We start from the raw sequence: 21,074 nt of genomic DNA on the forward strand, positions 1-21,074 counted from the left end.
TGCTTTTGGCTCAACTAAACCCTTTTTTTTTATAACAAAAATCCCTCTCTTAACCTTTTCTGACATGCATAATCTTTTGATAATTTACAAGGTATGAAATTATTTTGCTTTGTAGAAGAAGCAGTTAAAAAAACAACCTGCATAAAGCAAATCACAACCTCAGAAATTACGTGCTTGACAGCCTTAAAAAGGTTCTTTCTCATATTTCGTCGCACAGAACTGGTTCGCTTCGGCCTTTGTTACATGCTTGAGTTGCTCCAGCCCAGACAATTGTCTTTGACATGTCATGTTGTTATTGCCACACCCTCTTCATGGCACAGAACAAAAGTAGCCAGAGGCTCTGTGGGAATACAGACAACATTTTCCCACTGCAGATTTCACTCTTGTTTGGGAATAAAGCTTTGACATGCTGCTGCTGATCCTGTTTGCTGGATGTTTGGCCTCATGTGCTGCACAGACAAGTGAGTACACAAGAGATCCTTTAAATATATATATCGTTGGTAAATGTAATGAGCTGAAGTTTGCTGTGACAAGTTCAACTGTGTGACGTTAAAATGTACTTTATTTAAATGTTTCCCCAGCATCCTTTCCCTCCCTTGTCACGGAGGCTCCTTTTTCAGAGCCAATACAAGCAACATCAGTCCAACCAGCATCTGATCCAGCAGACAACGGTAAGTCAATCAGTCAATCAGTTTTATTTATAAAACCCAATATCACAAATCACAGTTTGCCTCACAGGACACGACATCCCTCTGTCCTTAGGAACCTCACAGGGTATAAGGAAAAACTCCCCATTTTAAGATTGCAGAAATTAATTCAACATGAAGTCTAACATGATTTTAACTATTCTGAATTTCCTTTTTTATGTCCCACAGTTGTGGCAATCCTGCTGACAGCTGTTCAGTCATATCATGAGCTAAATGAAACAACAGTTGGTCCAGTCCTGCACCGGGTAAGTCACTTTGTTAATAGACTTTGCAAATCTATACTCATATCCTGTTCTGTGTTTCATTTCAGTGATAAAACATTCAATACTAATTGTGCTCTCTTATATAATTCGTGCAGAGCGCAATCTGACTTTACTCTGACAACCCAGAATAAAATTTTGGCATCGTACATTTATGGATATGGATATGTTACATTTGTGTGTTTCATATGTTGAAACTCTATGTTTCAATTTTTATATTTCATATTGTGACAACATTGTGGGTAACGTAAAGTTTAGGCACATAGAACGCTACAAACATGGCTAGAAATGTCTCGACTTGTCATAAAAAATACCATCTGTTTTCAGTACAAACACGGCTGAAAATGACACAACCTCTTCTTTAAAAAAACTGCTTTTGTCTCTACAAATGTGGCTGGAAATGTCATGAACTTATAAAAAAATACTCACTTTCGATGCCACAATTACGTGTTTGGAAATGTCCTGAACTCTTGTTAACAATACCCACTTTTTGTCGCTGTAAACATGGCTGGAAATGTCCCGAAGAAAGAAAGAGAGCCAGTTTTGTCGCTACAAATACAGCTGAAATTGTCATGAACTCTCGTGAAAGAATACCCACTTTTATCACTTCAAACATGGCTGGAAATGTCACAAACTCTTGTTAAAAATTGTAGCTTTTTGTCACTATAAATATGGCTGAAAATGTCACCAACTCTTGTTGAAAAAATACCCACTTTGTTGCTGTAAATATGGTTGGAAATGTCCCAAAGAAATAAAGAGAGACGGTTTTGTCCCTACAAATAGAGCTGGAAATGTCACGAACTCTCGTTAAAAAATTGTAGCCTTTTGTCGCTATAAATGCAGCTGAAAATGTCACAAACTCTTGTTGAAAAAATACCCGTTTTTGTTTCTATGATCACAGCTGGAAATGTCCCAAACTCTTGTTAAAAATACCCATTTTTGTTGCAATAAACACCACTGGAAATGCCCTGAACTCTAATTAAAAAATACATGCTTGGGTTCCTTCAAACACGGCTGGAAATGTCTCGAACTGTTGTTAAAAGAAAGATGGTTTTGTCGTTACAAACACAGCTAGAATTGTCCTCAACTCTCGTCAAAGTATACCCACTTTTATTGCTTCAGACATGGCTGGAAATGTCCTGAACTCTTGTTTAAAAATACACGCTTTTGTCGATTCAAACTCGGCTGGAAATGTCCAAAACTGTATTTAAAAGAAAGCTAGTTTTTTGCTACAAACACGGCTGGAAATATCCAAACTTGTCTTTAAAAAAATTACAGTGGTCTGCGACTGTCTCCTTTGTGGCAGCCGTTTATCCCAAGTGTCATTCTGGCGACTGGGCTGACTGTAGACACGGACCTGAATAATAACATGTTCACAATGCTTTGTGTCTTTCAGCTCTACACCATGATCGAGCAGCTCAGACCAGATCTGAACTTCAGTCTATCAGTAAAGAACATCACCAGAGTCTGAAACCTCAACATATAAGGTTTATTTCTGTGTTTGCCAAGATTTGAAAAAAATGAGACTTTTGAAAATAATATCCCCACTAACACTATATGGGCAAGGAGAATCCTCGGTGGAGTTTTTAATTTATGTTTCTCCTTTCACTTTTTGGGATGCCCCTAAAAATGTGACATGCTGCTCCACTTAGGACAAAGTGTGAGTCCTAAATAAGGTACAACACTTGCATTTGCTTTGATTCATCAAAGAGATGTATGTAAACAATGGATAATGTTGCCATTAACCATAACCAAGTGTTTTTTGTTCCTAAACATAACCACATGTCAACCACTGTGTTTATAACTGCTATATGCAAATGTAACGTATCCATCACTTGCAGAAACATACAATACCAACATTTATTCTCGCAATTGCAATCTCCAATGACACGTTGTCACTGAGTTGCTGTAAAATGTAAAGAGGTGCATGGAAAAAATAAATCAGTTGCCTCATAATCAGACTGAGTTGTCATTTTATTTCACTTCACTTCTGCTATTTGAATTTGCGAACAATTTGGAGCATTGGCAGTGACTCAGAGGTGTTAAAACAGGCTAATCAATAAGTTAATAATTAGCTAATAAGTAAATAGTGGGGTTTTTGTATTAAGCCACCTTTCTTTCTTTTAATTCACTGAATGGTGACGGATCTATTTCTGCTCACATTTAGTGTCCTACTAAATTCATGGCAGGAAGACAACAACATTTATGTTCACATACAAATGTGCTCTGAAAGGTTGATGTGCTTCACTCAAAGGTGACAGACTGCATTTCCAAGTTTTGAGCCAGTCCAGTGCCGAGGTAATACTCACACGAACATTGTCATTATTCAAAATCCATTTGTGACAGACCTGACAAACTAGAGGTTTACATTACAGTGACAACTGAACCTGTTTCAGTGGGAGGAGTGGCAGCAATTTGCAGAACATAACGACATCAGGCCCTGTATACCTAAACAGCACACCTTAACTGTGTGATGAGAACAGAAAACTGATTGTGTGTTTGTGTGTGCTGCGTAAAATAAATATTCAGGATGAAAAAATTATGTCAGTCAAAAAGATAATATAAAGGGACTGAGAGGTCAGGGTTCTTGATGCAGTTCCACTTTCAGCCAGCAGAGAGCAACATAGGCTGAAGATGAAGGCTCCACTGTCACCACTACTCATCCTCATACTAGGCTCCACTGTCACCACTACTCATCCTCATACTTCTGTCACACCTTTTATTTTTTAAACCAACAAATACCTACAAGAAAGCATGCTATCATTTTTTCTGCTGTTTTTAACACGTGTGTTTACTTCCAATTTCTTAAAAGGACAGTTTACCCCAAAAATCCTCTTGCACTCTGCGCTGTGGTTGGCGGCAGGGTGTAACTTGGTAGAAAGAAAATAGTTCCTATGAAACTGGCTGTTCACAAAAAGTCTGTGGATTGTCATTGTTTGGAACTTTCCAAAATGAAGTTAGTAAAATTGAACAAAATCCTCTGAAACATTAAGCAAAAACCGTATAAGCCACTGCAGGGTTAGTGAGTTAGCTTGTGAAGTAGGTTGACTATGCTAACAAGTAAGCTTGCCAATTGACTAGAATATTGGCAAGTTAGCTTGCTAGGTAGGCTACGCTAATGAGTCAGCTTGCCAGTAGGCTATTGATCATTAACATTAAGAGTAAAGGTAATGTCATTTTGCACTTGTAAAGACCTGAACACGTTTTCCCTCCTTTTTCATTCCCTACATAATTTTTTTAGTTGACAGTGTAGTCCTGGATCAACACAAGCACCACCAACTTGCAAAAAATAAAAATAAAAAAAATACAATTTTTGTGTCTTTAATAGGCCATACAAAAGGTGGGGAAATGTGTTAATTGCAGGTATTGGCAACTGAAAAATTATATTATCCACACTCTTTATTTAGTGGACAATATTCTAGCCTTTTGGCAAGCTTACTCGTTAGCATAGCCTTCCTAGTTAGCAAGCTAACTCGCTAATATACTAGCCTTTTGGCAAGCTTACTCGTTAGCATTGCCTCGATAGTTAGCAAGCTAATTCGCAACTATTCTAGCCTTTTGGCAAGCTTACTTTATAGCATTGCCTTCATAGTTAGCAAGCTAATTCCCTAATATTCAAGCTTTTTGAGAAGCTTACCCATAAGCATCGCCTTCATAGTAAGCAAGCTAGCTCGCTAATATTCAAGCATTTGGCAAGCGTACTTGTTAGCACTGCCTTTATAGTTAGCAAGCTAACTCGCTGATATGCTAACGTTAGCCTTTTGGCAAGCTTACTCACTAACCCCGCAGTGGCTTATAAGGTTTTTGTTTAATGTTACTAACGTTGACAGCACACTAATGAGAGCTGTGACTGGTTGATTACAATGTTGGTCCAGGCAGAGCCCTTGAATAGTTAAATTCTACGGCACTGGGTCCAGGAGCATGTCCTACAAGAACACTGGATCCTACAATTCCCATGATGCAACTGAGTTTGGAATAACCAGTTTGTATCCTAGGTTTTCTCTTAAACTCGGTCTCTAAGCTCAGATAAAGATGATTTTATCAGACTTCCAGTGCCACAGGAATCTGCCTCCGTGTTTTTTTAACACTGCAGCTTTTCATCCCCCTCTCCAGGCATCTGAAGTCTGATACTGTACACTGTCACATGCAAACTGTGGAAATTGAGTTGAGTGACCATATAGCAAAAAGCATGTAGATGGAAAGGAGGGGGCGCTCCCATGCTCTGTCCCTGCTGAATACTCTTTTGGTTTCTATTTCTGGTTCCATTTTTCAGGTCACAGGTTACATAACTTTGGCTCCAGGGCTTGAATTAGAAAGGCGTAACCTATTAAACCTGTCATCAGGACATTTCCGGAAAAATTTATGATATATCATTAAGATTTTTAATTGACTAAGTTAGGTCACTGTTAGGGCGGCACGGTGGTGTGGTGGTTAGCACTCTCGCCTCACAGCAAGAGGGTTGCCGGTTCGATCCCGGGCGTGGGAGCCCTTCTGTGCGGAGTTTGCATGTTTTCCCCGTGTCAGCGTGGGTTCTCTCTGGGCACTCCAGCTTCCTCCCACAGTCCAAAGAAGATGCAGATTGGGGACTAGGTTAATTGATAACTCTAAATTGTCCGTAGGTGTGAATGTGAGTGTGAATGGTTGTTTGTCTCTATGTGTCAGCCCTGCGATAGTCTGGCGACCTGTCCAGGGTGTACCCTGCCTCTCGCCCGATGTCAGCTGGGATAGGCTCCAGCCCCCCCCCCCCCCGCGACCCTCAAGAGGATGAATGAATGAATGAATGAAGGTCACTGTTAGGGAGGCGGCACCAGCCAAAAACAAAGAACATTTGACTCAAAGCACTTAACTCCATTCACTTACTGAATCAGAATTTGAATCCGGTTTATTGCCAAGTCTGTTTTCACATACAAGGAACTTTCCTTTGGTGTTTTGGTGCTTAACCAAGCTGCAACCTCCGAGGCTGAAAAATGAAGCCAATGGAAGACGCAAAAACTGCAGTTCCTCAAATGACCACTTGAGGTTGGCTCCAAAACAGACATAGACTTTCACCCGATAGAGCAGTGGTCCAGCGGTGATGTAGTCATGTTTTCTAGTCTCTAGATTCTGGCGGTAGAGTTTTGGATGAGCTGGAGACACGAGATACCAGAGAACAAGGAATTGCAATAATCTAAATGACTAGTTATGAATACATTAATATTAGTTTCCAGATATTTGTTGGAGAGGAATAGTATCCCTGCTCTAAATGTTATAGAAATAACTGTTTCTTCTGCTGTACAGATATCTTCAGTTTCTCTCTCTGACAGGCTGTGGTCCGTGTTAATCAATGCTGTGCTGTCCCGTTTTCCACATGACCCGTGTGCTGCTCTTTAAAGCACTGTAGGCAGATCGAGGCAACACTCAGAAGACGTCCACACACTTGACCGCACACTGGACACAGACCTGTCTGATCTACCTGCCCTCAGTATGGACCTGAGATTCCTGTTTGTAGCTTCAGCTTTCCTCCTGGGGGCCGCGCTCACCATCTCACTGGCAGACCGCGTCTCCACATGCAAAGTCAAGTGGTAACATAGATTTTATTTGTTGGTATTTATAGATTTTATTAACTTGTGTTGAGTCAAACCATATATGAGTGCATTGTTGACGTCTTCTGGGATTCTTTTAGTAGATTTAATGTTTTTTTATGAATTGTGTTTGATTATTAATGATCCATGCTGCAGCTGTTTACTTGCTGCATCATGTGATCAGCTGGACATAGATAATGCTGTCTGATGGCATTTGAGTTGCATGAAATCCAGAGTGTGAAAGAGTCAAATGCATGTTTGTCAAGGTTTCTTATGAGTTCAAAGTTCTGTGCAGCCTGATTCTTTGATATGCGGCGACTACAGGACTCACAAGACTCACATTAGTCATGTTTGTGCAGAGAAATAGAAATTTTTGATGATCAACAGAATCTTACATTGATCTTTTATTGATTTTTATGCTGTTTTTGAACTCTACATGGTAACAGTGGGCTAACAAATCTAACGCTCCCTGCTCTGCTCTGCTCTGCTCTGCAGGCTGTTTGGCATCTCGTGCGCAGATGTCACTGAAAAGCTGGTGAACCAGATCAAAGAGTGGCAGATCAGCCAGAGCTGTCAGTACGAAGGAGAGAGGTGCTCGTACGAGGTCAGAAACATCTCAGTCAACTCATGTAATGTTGAAGTGATAATCCACATTTTCAGCATCAGTTTTAACGATAAAGCAGAAAACAGGCAGCAGATCAACATTTTTAGAATTTCCTCAAATGATAAATGTGGAAAAAATTGACATTTATCTTAGTTCAAAGGTTTTACATTGTCTATTCACTCATGTTTTCATCTTTTTCATATCTTTTACCGTTTTTAATCTGTGCCTCTGAGAGTACCATGAGCAAATGTGGAGTAATTGTCAGCTGTGAGCTAGAGTGGAGAGGGCTCTAAAATCATCTAAAACTTTTGTCTTTAACTGGCTGCCAAGGCCACAATTTTCACTGTACACTGTAGGAAAATTTGTCCTGGTCACACTGGTGTCACCATGGCTCATTCACACATACACATTTAGGTCAGTGAGCTCCCATTCCTTTAACATGTTGTGCACATGCAACAGATATAGTGTAATATTGTAGAATTCCTGACCAGATTCTGTATAAAGAAAGAATAATTTTAGTGTGTATAGCGATACAAGCACTTCATCCTCCCCAGAAAAAAGTGCCAGAGTCCCAAAATTCATCAACAGCAGAACAAATTGTTAAAATCATTTAGGATTTATTGCAGATTTTGCAGCTTATAGCCAACTCTCCAGAATATTTTCCCTACATGATAAGAAATCAGAGACAAGTGTTACTTTAGCAAAGACCACTTCCTTCATCCATTTCCATGTGTTCAGGAGAGTACAGACTGTTCTGGAAAGGTTTTCAAACTGTGGTCAAACTGACTTATTTTCAGGCTTAAAAGTCAGTCACCCTACAGGCAGGCTTACTCAGAATTAAAGGCTAACTTAGGTATTTTTCAACCTGGACACTATTATATCATGTTTTTGTGTCTAAGTGACTAATGGAGACAACAGTTTTTGAAATTGGTCCACTATTGAGCGACACTGCTGCAGGCGCTAGTGGTGAAACAGGCTGTAACCACTCAGAGCGTCAATATAAGTCTACTTGTTTTTGTCACTGACTGGCTCAGATTAATATTCTAACTGTCTGACAACATTATGGAAACAATCCCTACAGAGTTAGATCTTTGTGTTAAAAAATAAGATCTTTTTTCTTTAACCAGAAAAAGCAACCCCACAAACAAACAAAAAAAATCACAAAAACCATATTGGTTCATGATAAGCTGCTATGCTAAACCTGGCTTGTGAAACCTCGTCGGCTAAGGCCTGTCCCTACATGATGCACATCTCTCACTTAAGAGAAGACTGCTCTTGCTCCTCGCGACCAGCTTGCTCAGACCGGACGACCCAGCTGGACGATGCTCGGGTGCCGTTCTATTGGACCAGTTGGCCGGGCATCTCGCTCTTCTTCATGGTTGGTCAGAGTGAATGGGTATTTACATGGATAATGGAGTCTAGTGGGTTTGGCGGTCGCAATTTCGGTGCTGTTTCTAGTTAAACAAAAAGGCTCTCACTCTTTTACAAAAGGTCTATCTCTGTAGAGATCCTTTCCATAATGTTGTCAGACGCTTAGAATAATAATCTGAGCCTGCCAGTGGCAAAAACAAACACTTTTAGAGGATGTACATTGACGGTGCACAAATGCCCCGAGTGGTTACATTGCAGCCTGTTTCATGATTGCTGACTGCAGTGCTCTCCATACTGGACCAGTTTGAAAAATATTTGCTCCCATTAGTCACTTAGACACAAAAACATGGGAAATATGGTCTAGGTTGAAAAACAAGTTACCCTTTAAGATCAGTCGTACCTGATGCACAGTGTGTAAAATATCATTGACTTGACTGAATTTGAAATCCTCTGCAGCTTGTGTCGACAGCTCCATACGTGATCAAAGCCACGCACACGTCTCCAACAACCAAAATAACCAGCGACCTTGAGTTTCTTTTGGAGCAGTCCACCGTCTGCAAAATGAGTGTAAGTGCACCTTTTTTTATTCTTAATGAGCAAACAGACTGATGCAGCTCATGTGAAACCTAAACTGTGCCTTCAGTTTGAGGCTTCTTTATCCTCAGACTCTGCTGGACAAGCTTTGCTCACGGTTTGGTTTAATTATGATATTATTATAATGACACGGTGAAGAGAAATGTTATTTTTCTGACGTAAATCTACTCAAAGGAAAATCAAAGAGCTCAGAATATTAATCAGCTTCAGTGTTTGACATGCTGTTTCCCTTTTGGTGCCTCGTGAAAAATTCTCTGATGTGTCTGATGTGCAGGGAGAGGCAGTGTCTGAGTTCTCCAAAGACCCGGCTGATAACAGCACAAACTTCTGCAGCCTTCAGAATCTGATGGACGGTAAATGTTTCATGTGATATCATGAGAGTGGAGTTTATCACATCTTCTTGTGTTCACTATATTCATTCACTAATCTGTGTTGGTGTTTTATTGCATAAGAAGCCATGATAATAAATGTGTGCTTCCTTTCTGTGCAGGAAGTGACCTGGTCAGCGCTGAGGGATACAAACAGTTCAGCAACAAGTGGATCTGTCCTGGGTTTGATACCGCCAACTGCACCTTATCTTAGGTGGAGATCGCCCTTGCGCTGAATGCCACTTCATGTGGAGGAACCATTGGAAGACTTCAGAGAAATCAGTTTATCTTTCTGTTGTATTCTAAATGTGTTGTGATCTAAATTTATGATTGCAGTTTGAAATGGTTTAGTTGACATAGGATTTTCACATGAATGTAATGATATGAAACTGACAGTAGTTCCCAACCTGGGGGTCCCATTCCTCCCTAAGGGTCACCAAAGCTTCATGGGTCACAAGGCCTTCTTGATTTTAAGGGGTGTAATAAATCCTTTCTTTTAAAAAATATACAGTTGACCTTTATCTCATAATTTCATGCATATCTGTGACAAAAAGATAAATAAATTCTTTAATTTTAAAGTTTAGCTCTAAAGTTAAACCTCACAGGATAAGGGCACAATGAAGAACTAAACACACACAGTATTCACAGAGCGTTCACTCTCTGCTAAACGAGCCTGGTCTCTCTCCAAAATCTTAAAAATACATAATACAGAGAGAGAATTATATAAAATTTTACCAAAACTATGAGGAAAACTTTCATGTAATATTAATAGGAAATTATTGGCTCAAAATTCATCCAAATCATTGTTTTTCACAAACTTCCTGCAGTTATTGCATTCATTATTTGGGTTAATTGGACAGCTTATTAGTTCTACTACTATTATTGCTATGTATAAATATAAAACCCATAAAATATGTCACATAGTCAGGGGTTGTGAGTTTACTCAACGATAGAAAAGGGGTCCCTTAAGGAAAAAGGTTGGGAACCACTGCTGTTGGATGTTGAACAGCTGATGCCCCTGAACAGTGTTTAAATGCTGTTTTAATTACCTGTTTTTACCATAAATGAATTAAATAAAATAAATAAAGCTGAAGTGGAAAAGTTGTGGGGAATGTTTTACTTTTTATTTTTAATATCGTCTGGCTGTTTTCTAATAAATGTGAGGCACCAGGTCATATACAGTCCACACTACATCTTATAAATGGTACCATACACATAAGTCCATTATCATTTGACAACTGGATCTGCAGTTCCAGCCCAACCAGCGCCACCTAGAGGATAGAAAAGTAACAGCAACAGCATGATGTGCACCATCTCTTCCTCCTTCCCTCTCCTGTGGATGGCTCAGGTTGGCTGACAGTGATGAAACAGCTCCCCCTTGTGGAGAACCTGCAGCCTGCTGACGGTGCTTTGCTTTTAAAAACCTGCTCTGAAATAACAACTTCTGCAAACACAGCACATACCAGAGATTAGTCAGATAATCCAGTGTAATGTCCGTGGGTGGTGTGTGGTTTGGTGAAAAGCCTAATTAAATTAGTCAAAATAAATTCTTACCCAAAAACAACAACACAGAAACACACGCAGTGATTATGAAGCTGTATTCAAGTAATAATATTGAAAACAACCATTTTAAGGGAAGGATAATAACCCTTAAACAACAGGGTAACTTCAGTATTGGTACAACTTGGACATTTTTTTCCCCATGTTTTTGTGTCAAAGTCCCTCATGGGGACAATAGTTTTTTTTTTTTTTTTTTTTTTTTTTTTTTTAACAATTTGTCAATCATTGAGCAAGACAACATTATGGAGAGGATCCCGACAGCCCTCCACCTTTTTAGTGAACAGTAAGATTCTTTTTGTTTGGCTAGAAACAGTGCTGAAACGGCTCATGTCAAACCCACCAGACTCCATTTAAATAAATAGTAATTTAAGGGTGTATAGAACCAACATATTTTCACATCTAACTGGGTGAATTAAGGGTTCATTTCAACCAAACCAAAGTTGGTGAATGTTGGACCAGTGGAAAGAAGAACCAAGACAATTTCTGTGAGTTTTATTTTGTTTCTGTTGACTTTGAATGAAATGTGTTTTAAGATAAAATTACTATTTTTTTAAATGGAGTCTGGTGGGTTTGGCAATAGAGACTCTGGAGCTGTTTCTGGTTAAATAAAAAGGTCTATCTCTGTAGGGATCCTTCCCATAATGTTGTCAGACACTGCCTGTCAGTGGCAAAAACAAACACTTTTAGTGGACGGAAACTGACGGTGTTAAGTTACTTGCAGGGATAACATTGCATCCTCCCAGCTGGTACATAACCTTCAGAGTAAATCAGCATTGAAATTTCAAAAAGACCTGTTTCAACATTGAAACAATTTTGAAACAATTTTTAAAGTTTATGAAATAACATTGTGAAATCAACGTGATTCATCTTTCAATATCAAAACATGATTCAACAGTGATTCAAACATGGTGTATGATGTTAAAATGCCAGATGGGCTGTTTCGCTGCTACCAGTTGTAACCCTCTCTCTCTCAATACTGGTACAATTAAAAATAATGTTGTTTCTATTATTTACTTAGACACCATGACATGGAAGAATTGAGTCCTGGTTGAAAAATACCAGAGTTACCCTTCAATGTTGACTGGCTCATAGTGAAGTCGCTCAGAAACCAATCCCAGAATATTTTTGAAATTAACAGTTTTATGGTGTTTTATATTTGCACAGTCATTCACATATACATGTAATCAAACTCTATAAATAGCCCTGGATAGACTGGTTGAAGTCCAGCCACATAACCATTACTTTCTGTATTTTTTTAAACACTGTCAGACAGAAAAGTAATTCACATCTTCACACAAGTCTAAAAAAGTGAGCTCCATATTTCTTTAGATATTCAGTGATCTCTGTTAAAAAAAAGAAAGAAAAAGAAAGGTGTATTGCATTTAAAAAAAGAAGCAACAGTTTGCAGTTTCTTAAGTGCCTGCTCCTTCATGGTGAGTCATTTGAGATGTCAGGCCTTTTTTTAACTTGACCTGGGAGAAGTAATCCTCACAAATGTTGTGGGCCTGCGCTTCACCGCTCTGTCCATGCAAGGCCTTGTTTTTTTTTTGTTTGTTTGCATTCAGGGAGCAATGAACGTCAACCCACGGTCAAGACTGAGGCCTCCAGTGGGAAGCTGGCCATTGGGAGAAGGATTGTCTTCAGCTCATTGTGTTTTGCCGCCCGTTTGTGCGTCTGGTGCAGTGTCAAATTCAGTCAGGCAGCAGTAGAGCAGCATCTGGGTGTATCTGGTGGCAAAGGCTGAAGGAGGGAAGATGTGGAGAGGTCAGTTACATCTGATAATCCAAGATGATTGATGCTGTTCTTTGATATCAAACCATGCAGAACAGATGGGCGAAAGGTGCGTGATTGTGTTATGATAAACATAATAATGCTTCATGCACAGGAAGTGTCTCTCTGTTGTCACCTTGAACACATCGTGCAGATATGACACTTTCTGCACGTGGACATTTGAGCCTAAAACTTACCGTTTAACTTGCATATGAATTTAGGCCTTCTGTCGTCAGGCAGGTAAATGGCCACGTAGTACACCGGCACCCCAGACAGTGCAATGCCAATTCCTATGAGGGAGTTGATGGTGTCTCCGTACAGAGGGACGATGACTAAGAACAGGCTGCACAAACAGTAGATGAAGGGGAAGAACAAGGACAGCTGTGGAGAGAGGACGACACAAAATGTGGTTAGTTTGTAAACCGACGTCTGAGCATCTTGTGTGCCTCCATACAGAGTTATGATTCAATACCTAAACTATGGGAACTGTATTGTCAGTTCTTCATGTTCATAAGAGTAGGCACAGCATGACAGACCCTCTAAAGTTTCTCTCAGTGCCTTTGTCATATTTCATTGGTCATATAGCACAAAAAGGTCACTGAGTTTGAGCTGTAAGTTGGTTGAAGAGGACAAAGAAAAAGCTTCCTCCCCTCAGGACATCAGGACGGTGAACTCTCTGACCTTGTGAGTCCCGTGCACTGCCCTGCACATCTGCATATTTGCACTCAAGCGCAATATTTTATTGTATAATTTGCCTCACAACTGTGAGATATGTACATCTGAATTTTTATAAACTAAAGCATTGTACAGCCCAGCTACACACTGAGTCAACATCAGCCCATGAGACGCACCGAGCTTTCCACCAGCTCCAATGTAAACCCATCTACGTCATTATTAAATGCTCAGGGTAGGCGAGAGGGGAGGTTGATGGGTCCAACAAACAACAACACTGGTTGCAGTGTTTGTGCCAGCTGTTTTTAAGCAACATCCACAATCTTTTCCATACCATAACCAAGTGGTTTTGTTGCCCACACCTAACTGCCGACACCTACTTACCACTGCATTTGTGCCACTCAAAGCCAGGTGTTAGCAACATCTGCAATCTCTTCCTAATAACCAAGTAGTTTTGCTGCCTAAACCTAACCCTCCGACCCCTTCTGTGTCAAGATACGAAGCAAAAGGCTGCCCTAACGTCATTTTAGTAACGCCCGGGGCTTCTGCCCAAGCATCACAATATGATGAGTAGGGATGAGATCACCCTAACATGAGCTGAGTGTCTCATCAGGAGGAGTAGGGGATCACTTACATGAAGTGGTAGCATACTGGGTGTTATTCTATTTTCTAATATTATTACATAGGTAATTATGAGGTAATTATGTAACGACACATCGGAACATTTCCAGCCATGTTCCGGACAGTAAACAGGCCACTGTTCGAGACCAACTGACAAGAAAAGCTGGTATTTTTAATGTTGTGTCGGGACAATTCCAGCCGTGTTTGTTGCAACAAAGCTGGGTATTTTTTTAACAAAATATTTCCAGCCATGTTTGTGACAAACATACCAGAAATTTAAGCCAAAACACGTGTTTTCCCAGCTATAACCAATTTGGTTTTGTGCTTAAGAGTAACCACACGTTAACCACAACACTGTCACAACATAAAACTGAAAACAGAAATGTAAGAAAAATGAAACATACAAAGTAAACATGTGAAACCTGCATATGCTACATATCTGTGGTTTGCAGATGTGTACCATGTCAACATATATTCTGGTGATTGGGTTGCCAACATAAATGAAACTAGAAAAGTTTATATTTATTTTTCTACTTCCTGGTTAAACTCTCTAAATTATTACAGAAATAAAACCATAATAAGATTTGAAATACCCACAGGAGCTTGTAGTATTGTGTGTGTATGCACTTTGTTCCATGTGATAATATTCAGTGTGATGTGAACAAAGAAAAAAGCAGCACCTTCACTGGTCGGTGTCGGTCTGGCTGAGTGATGCGCAGGTAGATGAGGCCTGCCACAGACAGACCCACATAGAGCCAGTAACTGAAGCTGAAGTAGTTGATGAGCTGGAACACGTCCTCCACACACAGGAAGATCAGACCCATTAATCCCTGCAGGGCATGAATGAATATAATTATGCTCCAGTTGTGACATGTGAACATGTACATGTATGCATGTGGGGAATCTGACAGAGAAGCAGTCCTCACATTGAACAGCAGTGCAGGTAAGGGCGTGTAGCGCTTCAGGTGAATCAGACTCAGACTGCTGGGGAGGTGGCCCTCTCTGGCTCCGACGTAAAACAACCTGCATGATCAACAATCATATAAAGTTATTAGCAGAACACTTATCATGATATGAGCTTAAAGTCAGAGCACCTGTTCAGCACTTCCTGATTACCTTGAAGCAGCGATGACAGAAGCATTGAGTCCTCCATAGCAGGACATGGCCACTGCAACAGGGATGATCCACTTGAACGGCCCCAGGACGGCATTCCCAAATGTCTGCAGGGTCAGATTGACGTAGTTTATTACAGTTTCTTAAGTCAGAGCACAAAACGTCACGGGTCAACCATGTCAGGGCTATATTTAGCAGCAGGGTGAAACATCTCTCTCAGGTGGCTGTTGGTGTCTTACCACAGCGACGGCGTCACTGGCCAGCAGAGACGGCATGTCCAGAACCACATAATACGCCACGTTTGTCAACAGGTAGATGATGGTGACTATGGGCATGGAAATGGCAATGGCCAGGGGCAGGTTCCTGTAACAACAACAACACACAGTGTTTTCTGACTCACTGAGGAGCTGCAGTAATCAGATTACAGTAGATTCATGTGATGACAACATCGTTTTGCTCAAGTTGCAGTTACAACCTCTACAGACCGCTTCCCTTGGTGCAGTGGTGTAGTGGTGGTCAGTGAAATGGCTTGTGGGTTTCTGTTTATACGTGTGAGTGTGTGTGTGTGTGTGTTACCTCTCTGGGTTCTTAATCTCCTCAGTGACAAAGTTGAGTGTATCCCAGCCAGAGTAGGAGAACAAAGCTGAGTAGAGGGCCAAAGCGATGGCTCCGGGATCTGTGGAGGAGCCTTCAAACGGACTGTCGAAGCTCTTTGTTTCTCCTGCACAAGTAGAAGTTTAAGGCACACACGCTCATCTTGTTTCCACTGATGCATTCATATTTTGATGTAACCTTACCAGCAGATATTTTGATTAATCCTACAATGATGATGAGGCAGAGCGCCATGAGTTTGGCGTAAGTGAAAATGTCCTGGACCAGAGTCCCCCACTTCACATAGGCACAGTTAATAAAGATGAGCATACCTGGAAAGATAAAGGCAGAGAATGAACAAACAATTATTCAGGAAAAAAAGGGCAAACCATGTCGGTCAGTTTGTGAAACTTATTTTGCACTAAGTTGAATTTCACAAGCTATAATAGAGGCCTGCTATCTCTCAGCCCCATGCCCGAGATCGCTGACCATCTTGTCTGTGTCACGTGGGCCGCAGTGTTTGTGAGGGTACAGAAACAGAAACACTTCTTATAGGGCTGTTTATGACTCATGGTGTTGCTGCTCTCTCACCTAAATACCATTTCTGCTATCTACATTCTTCACGGCACAAAGCCAGGCTGTAAACCACAGTGGTATTTTTTACAGAACTTACAGTCTATTTACAGCTGATGCCAGTTTCACACAGGGTTACTGAGTTTGATGCTGAGCTTAACATGTGCTATGATTCAAGATGAACTTCATTGTCTCACAAAGTGAGCTATTCACCCATACTGCAGCCATAAAAATACAACATACAACAAAGTACATCAACAGATTAATATCATACACCAAACATAACAATAACGTAGCGATAATGATGACCTTAATTATGTGTTGGTCTACAACATAGTGCCAGGTAGTGCATAATTATACCTAAACCATCTCCAGTACATGTACATATCATGATCATATAAAGAAACAAAAAAAAAAAAAGAATAATACTAATTCTACTACTACTACTACTACTAATAATAATGACAATATAAATAAATAAATAATTAAATAAGATAAAATAAAAAATAAATTAATAATACTAATAGTAAAGTAAATGTCAAGCACCAATAAAAAAAATACTAAAAGGAAAACTTTACTCCCCAAAATGACAATTTGTATATCATTCTCTTACCCTGTGTTACACACCCTGTGAATTTGTAAAGAAAACAAATTTTGTCTCATCCCGAATACGAATAATCCAAAAAAGGAGAAAATTCTTCATGAACTGGAGTTAAAGGCGACCACATTTACCAAAACTATATCAAAACATCTGTATATTCAAAGTCTCATTTATTCAGTTGTATGCTTGGTACTTTCCAAACACAGTCATTTTTGCTAAAACCTTTCAGTTTAAAACATGCGGACTGCCCTTGTGTTACCCCTGGACATTTTTGTCCATTTCCAAAATTCAAAACTCCCTCACAGACAAATTAAAAGGTCACAGGGGGGTGATTTTTTGCATGGGGGTGTCATTCTGGGTGAAATTTGAAAATCCCAACTTTCAGCATGAAATAACAAATGGCTAAATGACAGATGGACATTTTTGTTCACCTGAAGGGTCATGGATAGGATAAAAATGTATCACAGGTTTAAATAATGGATTTTCATGCTGAAAGTTGGGATTTTCAAATTTAACCCAAAATTAAATTAAAAACTGTAACATCCTGTGAATCCTTCTTGTGTACGTACTAGAATCCAGCGCGAGATTGGAGGACTCCACCACTAACAGTGAAAACTACTCTATAGAGAGGTAACTGGTGAAAATAAATGAATGAATTGGCTATTGTTTAAAAATGTCGACCATAAAACAGATTTTCATTTAACAAACATTTTAAGGATTGTAACTTCAAGTTTAAGTGTTTCGCTTCAGCAGCACTACACTGAATGATGCTTCTTGAGTTGACTGAGAGAGCTGACGTCAGGAAGAAGGGTGAGGTAAAGCAGTAAAGTGAGTTTTTTCCTGCAAATACCTGCAGACTTTAATATAACATGGTACGCACATTTCTGTTTTTCTGGGTGATGAACTATAAACAGACACAGCAGTGTTTCTTACAGAGGCAGGCTGCAGCGATAAGCCGGACAGCATTGTACGGCTGCTGGCAGGTTGGGTAGAAAGCCTCCACCAAGTAGTTGGCAAAGGTCAGCGATATCACAGCCTGGCTGGCTGGCTCGATCAGCAGGATGGACGTCCATAGACGGATGAAAGCGAGGAAGCCTCCAAAGGACTCCAGGATGTAGGCGTAGCTGGCCCCAGACTTGACAATGGTGGTGCCGAGCTCTGCGTAGCACAAAGCCCCAAACACTGAGAAGATGCCTCCAACAGCCCAGATCACCAGCGACAGGCCGTAAGAGGAGCTGTACAGGAGCACACCCTTCGGCGAGATAAAGATCCCAGAGCCAATCATGTTGCCTACAATGAGGCAGATTCCATTAATGAGGGAGATTTCTCTCTTCATCTGCATTTTCTCTCCTTTCCCATTACTCGGGGCCTTTAAGTCCTCGTCAGATGGAGCCCGTGAACTCGGGCATATTGTCTGTGACATGGCCCCCATCTTCTGCCTTAGATCCTCCATTAGTCCAGTCCTGGTGTGGGCATGATAAAGCAGGGATTAAAGGGGATTTTTCAGATGTAACATATGTTATGAGATGCTTTTCTTAAATGCACCTTTCCTTTAAAGGTCCAGTGTGCAGGATTCAGGGGGATAAAATGGCAGAAACGGAATATAATAGGTGTGTTTTCTTTAGTGTATAATCACATGAAAATATGAATTGTGTGTTTTTGTTACCCTAAAATGAGCCATTTGTTTCTACTAAGGGAGCAAGTCCTCATCTAAGGTGATCACCATGTCGCAACACTATTTTTTTTTTTTTTTTTTACAGTAGCCCAGAATGGACAAAGCAAACACTGGCTCTACATACAGCCATTCGTGTTTTCGCATCGGCTACTGTACTTAGCAACCTGTCTGACGAGTGTCGGAAAAACACAGATTTTTGTGACCTGAAACTGCTTTATTCAGTGTTTACTTGTTCAGTCAGGACCACTTAAGTCAAAGAAAACTTTATTGCCATTTGCAGTATTATATTTGGCAGTATGGCTCTGTTCTGGGGCCTCTCTGCCTTTCCTCAGCCTACATAGAAAGCCTTAAGAGAGAGCAAACCTCCCTGCCCTTCCATGCGCCTACATGGAAAGCCTAAGGCAGAGAGAGCAAACCTCCCTGCCCTTCCAGAGCAGCAGCAATGACCCCCAGGGAACAGAACAGAGCAGCATCAATGACAAACAGAAATGACATTGATAAGTCAGACACATCATGAAAAGGAGGAGCTGGGGTGGAGGAGGGTTGCAAGAGGAAGCAGCAACAGTAGGCAGGCCAGAGCAGTTTAAATAAGATGTCCTGAATGAGATTCGCCAATTGGCAAACAGCATCAGAGAAACACTAATTTGTAATTTAAAACAGCCTTATTCAGTGCTTTAGCAGTTCAAATCACGTGGTCCATTTGTGTTGGTGAGGAAGAGACCTCTGTGGATAATCCGACTTGCAAAAATAACCTCCTGGACCATGAACACTGAGGGAAATCTAACCGAGAGAAGTTTCAGCTGGCTGCAATTTACAGTCCTCACCGCTAGATGCCACTTAATCCCCCTAAATCTTACACACTGCTCCATTAATGTCTAACTTCACATTTCAAGCCAACCAATGTCCAATATGCGTGTAGCCAATTCTCCCCATTGTCCACTCTTTATAAATCCAGGCAAGAGCTAAACATACTTACTAATTCATGACATAAAGGCAAATTTGTAAATAGGACAAAAAGTGAACTTACTTTAATTGTTACTTATAGAAGATCAACAGGCAGGCTATATCTGATCCTCTGAACATGTAGAGTCTCGCTCAGGTCAGTGCTCCTCCTCTGAACCACGCAGTGAGACATCAGTGAGATCACATCTGAGAGGCAGCAACAGGTCAGTCTGTGTTGCAATCTCTTCAGCCCAGTACAACCACAACGGGTGTTTTTCCAGCGCCAGGCGAACCACCCTCTCGTGTTCCCCCCCGTGCTATTTTCAGAGACAAGCAGACCTCGCCCCTGCCCCCTCTGACAGCCCTCAGGGGAGCTACACTGCTTCTGGGCCAGGATACAGTCAGCAGATTGTATGATACAGAACACATTGTGACGTATGCAGTGATGAAAGAATATCTAATGAGATCGATCCAACAGCTGCGTCTCTATCACTCACTCAGACAGACTGCCACACACATGTATGAGAAACCAGGCCTCTGGGCACAGATATGTAAGTCCACCCCCCGAGTAAGACACCCAACAAAAGAAGGTCATCATGCATCTGTGGTAAGTTTGCTTTGTCCAGGAGATTTTGACCAGAAGCTGAATTATCCACAGACATCCCTTCTCTCTCCACAACAAATGGACGAGGGATTAAAGCGGTGAAAACACTGAATAAACCAGTTTCACGTTACAAATCAGTGCTTCTCTGACGCTGTTTGAGAAGGACCACCGGCCTATCACATTTGTGCTCACCTTTTTCTCTTATAACTTACGAGTCAGACTTTCAGGAGGTTTTTATCAGGACCTAAATTATCCATAGAAATCTCTTTCTCTCCAAAACAAATGACCCCATGATTTAAACTGGTAAAAACTAGGGCTGCCCCCTAATAGTTGACCAAATGTTAGTTGACCAGAAAGGTCATTAGTCGGCAAGATTTCATTGGGTGTTTAGTAGCAGAAAAAAAAAGTAAAACTCTACTAGGAGCTGTGCCTTGTGAAAATAAATCAAAACCTAATGATTGGATCATGTGGAAATTTAATTTGAAAGGACGGACTCAGGAAGTGTCCACGCTCAGCAGTCAGACAGGAGTCAGGTTAATTTCCAGGGCTGGTACCTGCGGTTATTCCACAGGCTAGTTAATAACATGTCGGGCAGGAAATCCAAAGTGTGGGATCATTTTGAGAAGGTGAAGGACGAACCCAAGGTGATATGTAAACTCATCTTCATTGGTTGACTACAAACATGACGTATCATCTGAAACATGGAAGTAGCTACATGCCCATTAGCCCACAGCGTCATTAACAGGCGGCTCGCTCAGTGTGTGACGTGCACTTGTAGATAAAATATAGGCCTATATTAATGAAGGTTCATTAGTACGGTTTTGTATTTCTCTGTAATGTAGCACAGTGTTAACAATGTTACTGATACTATTCTTTCTCACACCTTC

General features: G+C 40.7%; 2 protein-coding genes across 2 annotated transcripts; one reads left to right on the top strand and one right to left on the bottom strand.

The window, feature by feature from the left end:
* The first annotated feature begins 50 nt into the window (after window positions 1–50).
* On the top strand, window positions 51–10,569 carry LOC144465094 (uncharacterized). The gene is made up of 9 exons (XM_078173194.1): window positions 51–461; window positions 582–671; window positions 876–952; window positions 2,364–3,265; window positions 6,340–6,528; window positions 7,024–7,132; window positions 8,960–9,070; window positions 9,372–9,450; window positions 9,588–10,569. Exons 5-9 carry the CDS (start codon window positions 6,431–6,433, stop codon window positions 9,677–9,679), a joined length of 489 nt encoding a protein of 162 aa, XP_078029320.1. The 5' UTR covers window positions 51–461; window positions 582–671; window positions 876–952; window positions 2,364–3,265; window positions 6,340–6,430; the 3' UTR covers window positions 9,680–10,569.
* A 4-nt stretch (window positions 10,570–10,573) lies between these two features.
* Window positions 10,574–19,950, bottom strand: LOC117272547 (Y+L amino acid transporter 2). The gene is made up of 10 exons (XM_033651534.2): window positions 19,669–19,950; window positions 17,900–18,429; window positions 15,999–16,124; window positions 15,778–15,922; window positions 15,441–15,564; window positions 15,205–15,308; window positions 15,015–15,111; window positions 14,769–14,918; window positions 12,993–13,176; window positions 10,574–12,765 (listed from the first exon to the last, which is right to left on the bottom strand). The coding sequence occupies exons 2-10, from the start codon at window positions 18,417–18,419 to the stop codon at window positions 12,671–12,673; spliced, it is 1,545 nt and encodes a 514-aa protein (XP_033507425.1). The 5' UTR covers window positions 18,420–18,429; window positions 19,669–19,950; the 3' UTR covers window positions 10,574–12,670.
* Between the last annotated feature and the right edge of the window lie 1,124 nt (window positions 19,951–21,074).

This window comes from Epinephelus lanceolatus, chromosome 12, assembly GCF_041903045.1.
Source record: "Epinephelus lanceolatus isolate andai-2023 chromosome 12, ASM4190304v1, whole genome shotgun sequence".
Classification (NCBI taxonomy): Eukaryota; Metazoa; Chordata; class Actinopteri; order Perciformes; family Serranidae; genus Epinephelus; species Epinephelus lanceolatus.

Bases quoted from the DNA above. Each gene is read 5' to 3' on its own strand.
- LOC144465094 (XM_078173194.1), top strand. From the start codon at position 6,431: ATGGACCTGAGATTCCTGTTTGTAGCTTCAGCTTTCCTCCTGGGGGCC. The intron at 7,133-8,959 runs GTCAGAAACATC...AATCCTCTGCAG, and splicing joins GAGAGAGGTGCTCGTACGAG to CTTGTGTCGACAGCTCCATA. The intron at 9,451-9,587 runs GTAAATGTTTCA...CTTTCTGTGCAG, and splicing joins CCTTCAGAATCTGATGGACG to GAAGTGACCTGGTCAGCGCT.
- LOC117272547 (XM_033651534.2), bottom strand. From the start codon at position 18,419: ATGGAGGATCTAAGGCAGAAGATGGGGGCCATGTCACAGACAATATGC. The intron at 15,923-15,998 runs GTAAGGTTACAT...CTACTTGTGCAG, and splicing joins ATTAATCAAAATATCTGCTG to GAGAAACAAAGAGCTTCGAC. The intron at 15,565-15,777 runs GTAACACACACA...TTGTTGTTACAG, and splicing joins GAGATTAAGAACCCAGAGAG to GAACCTGCCCCTGGCCATTG.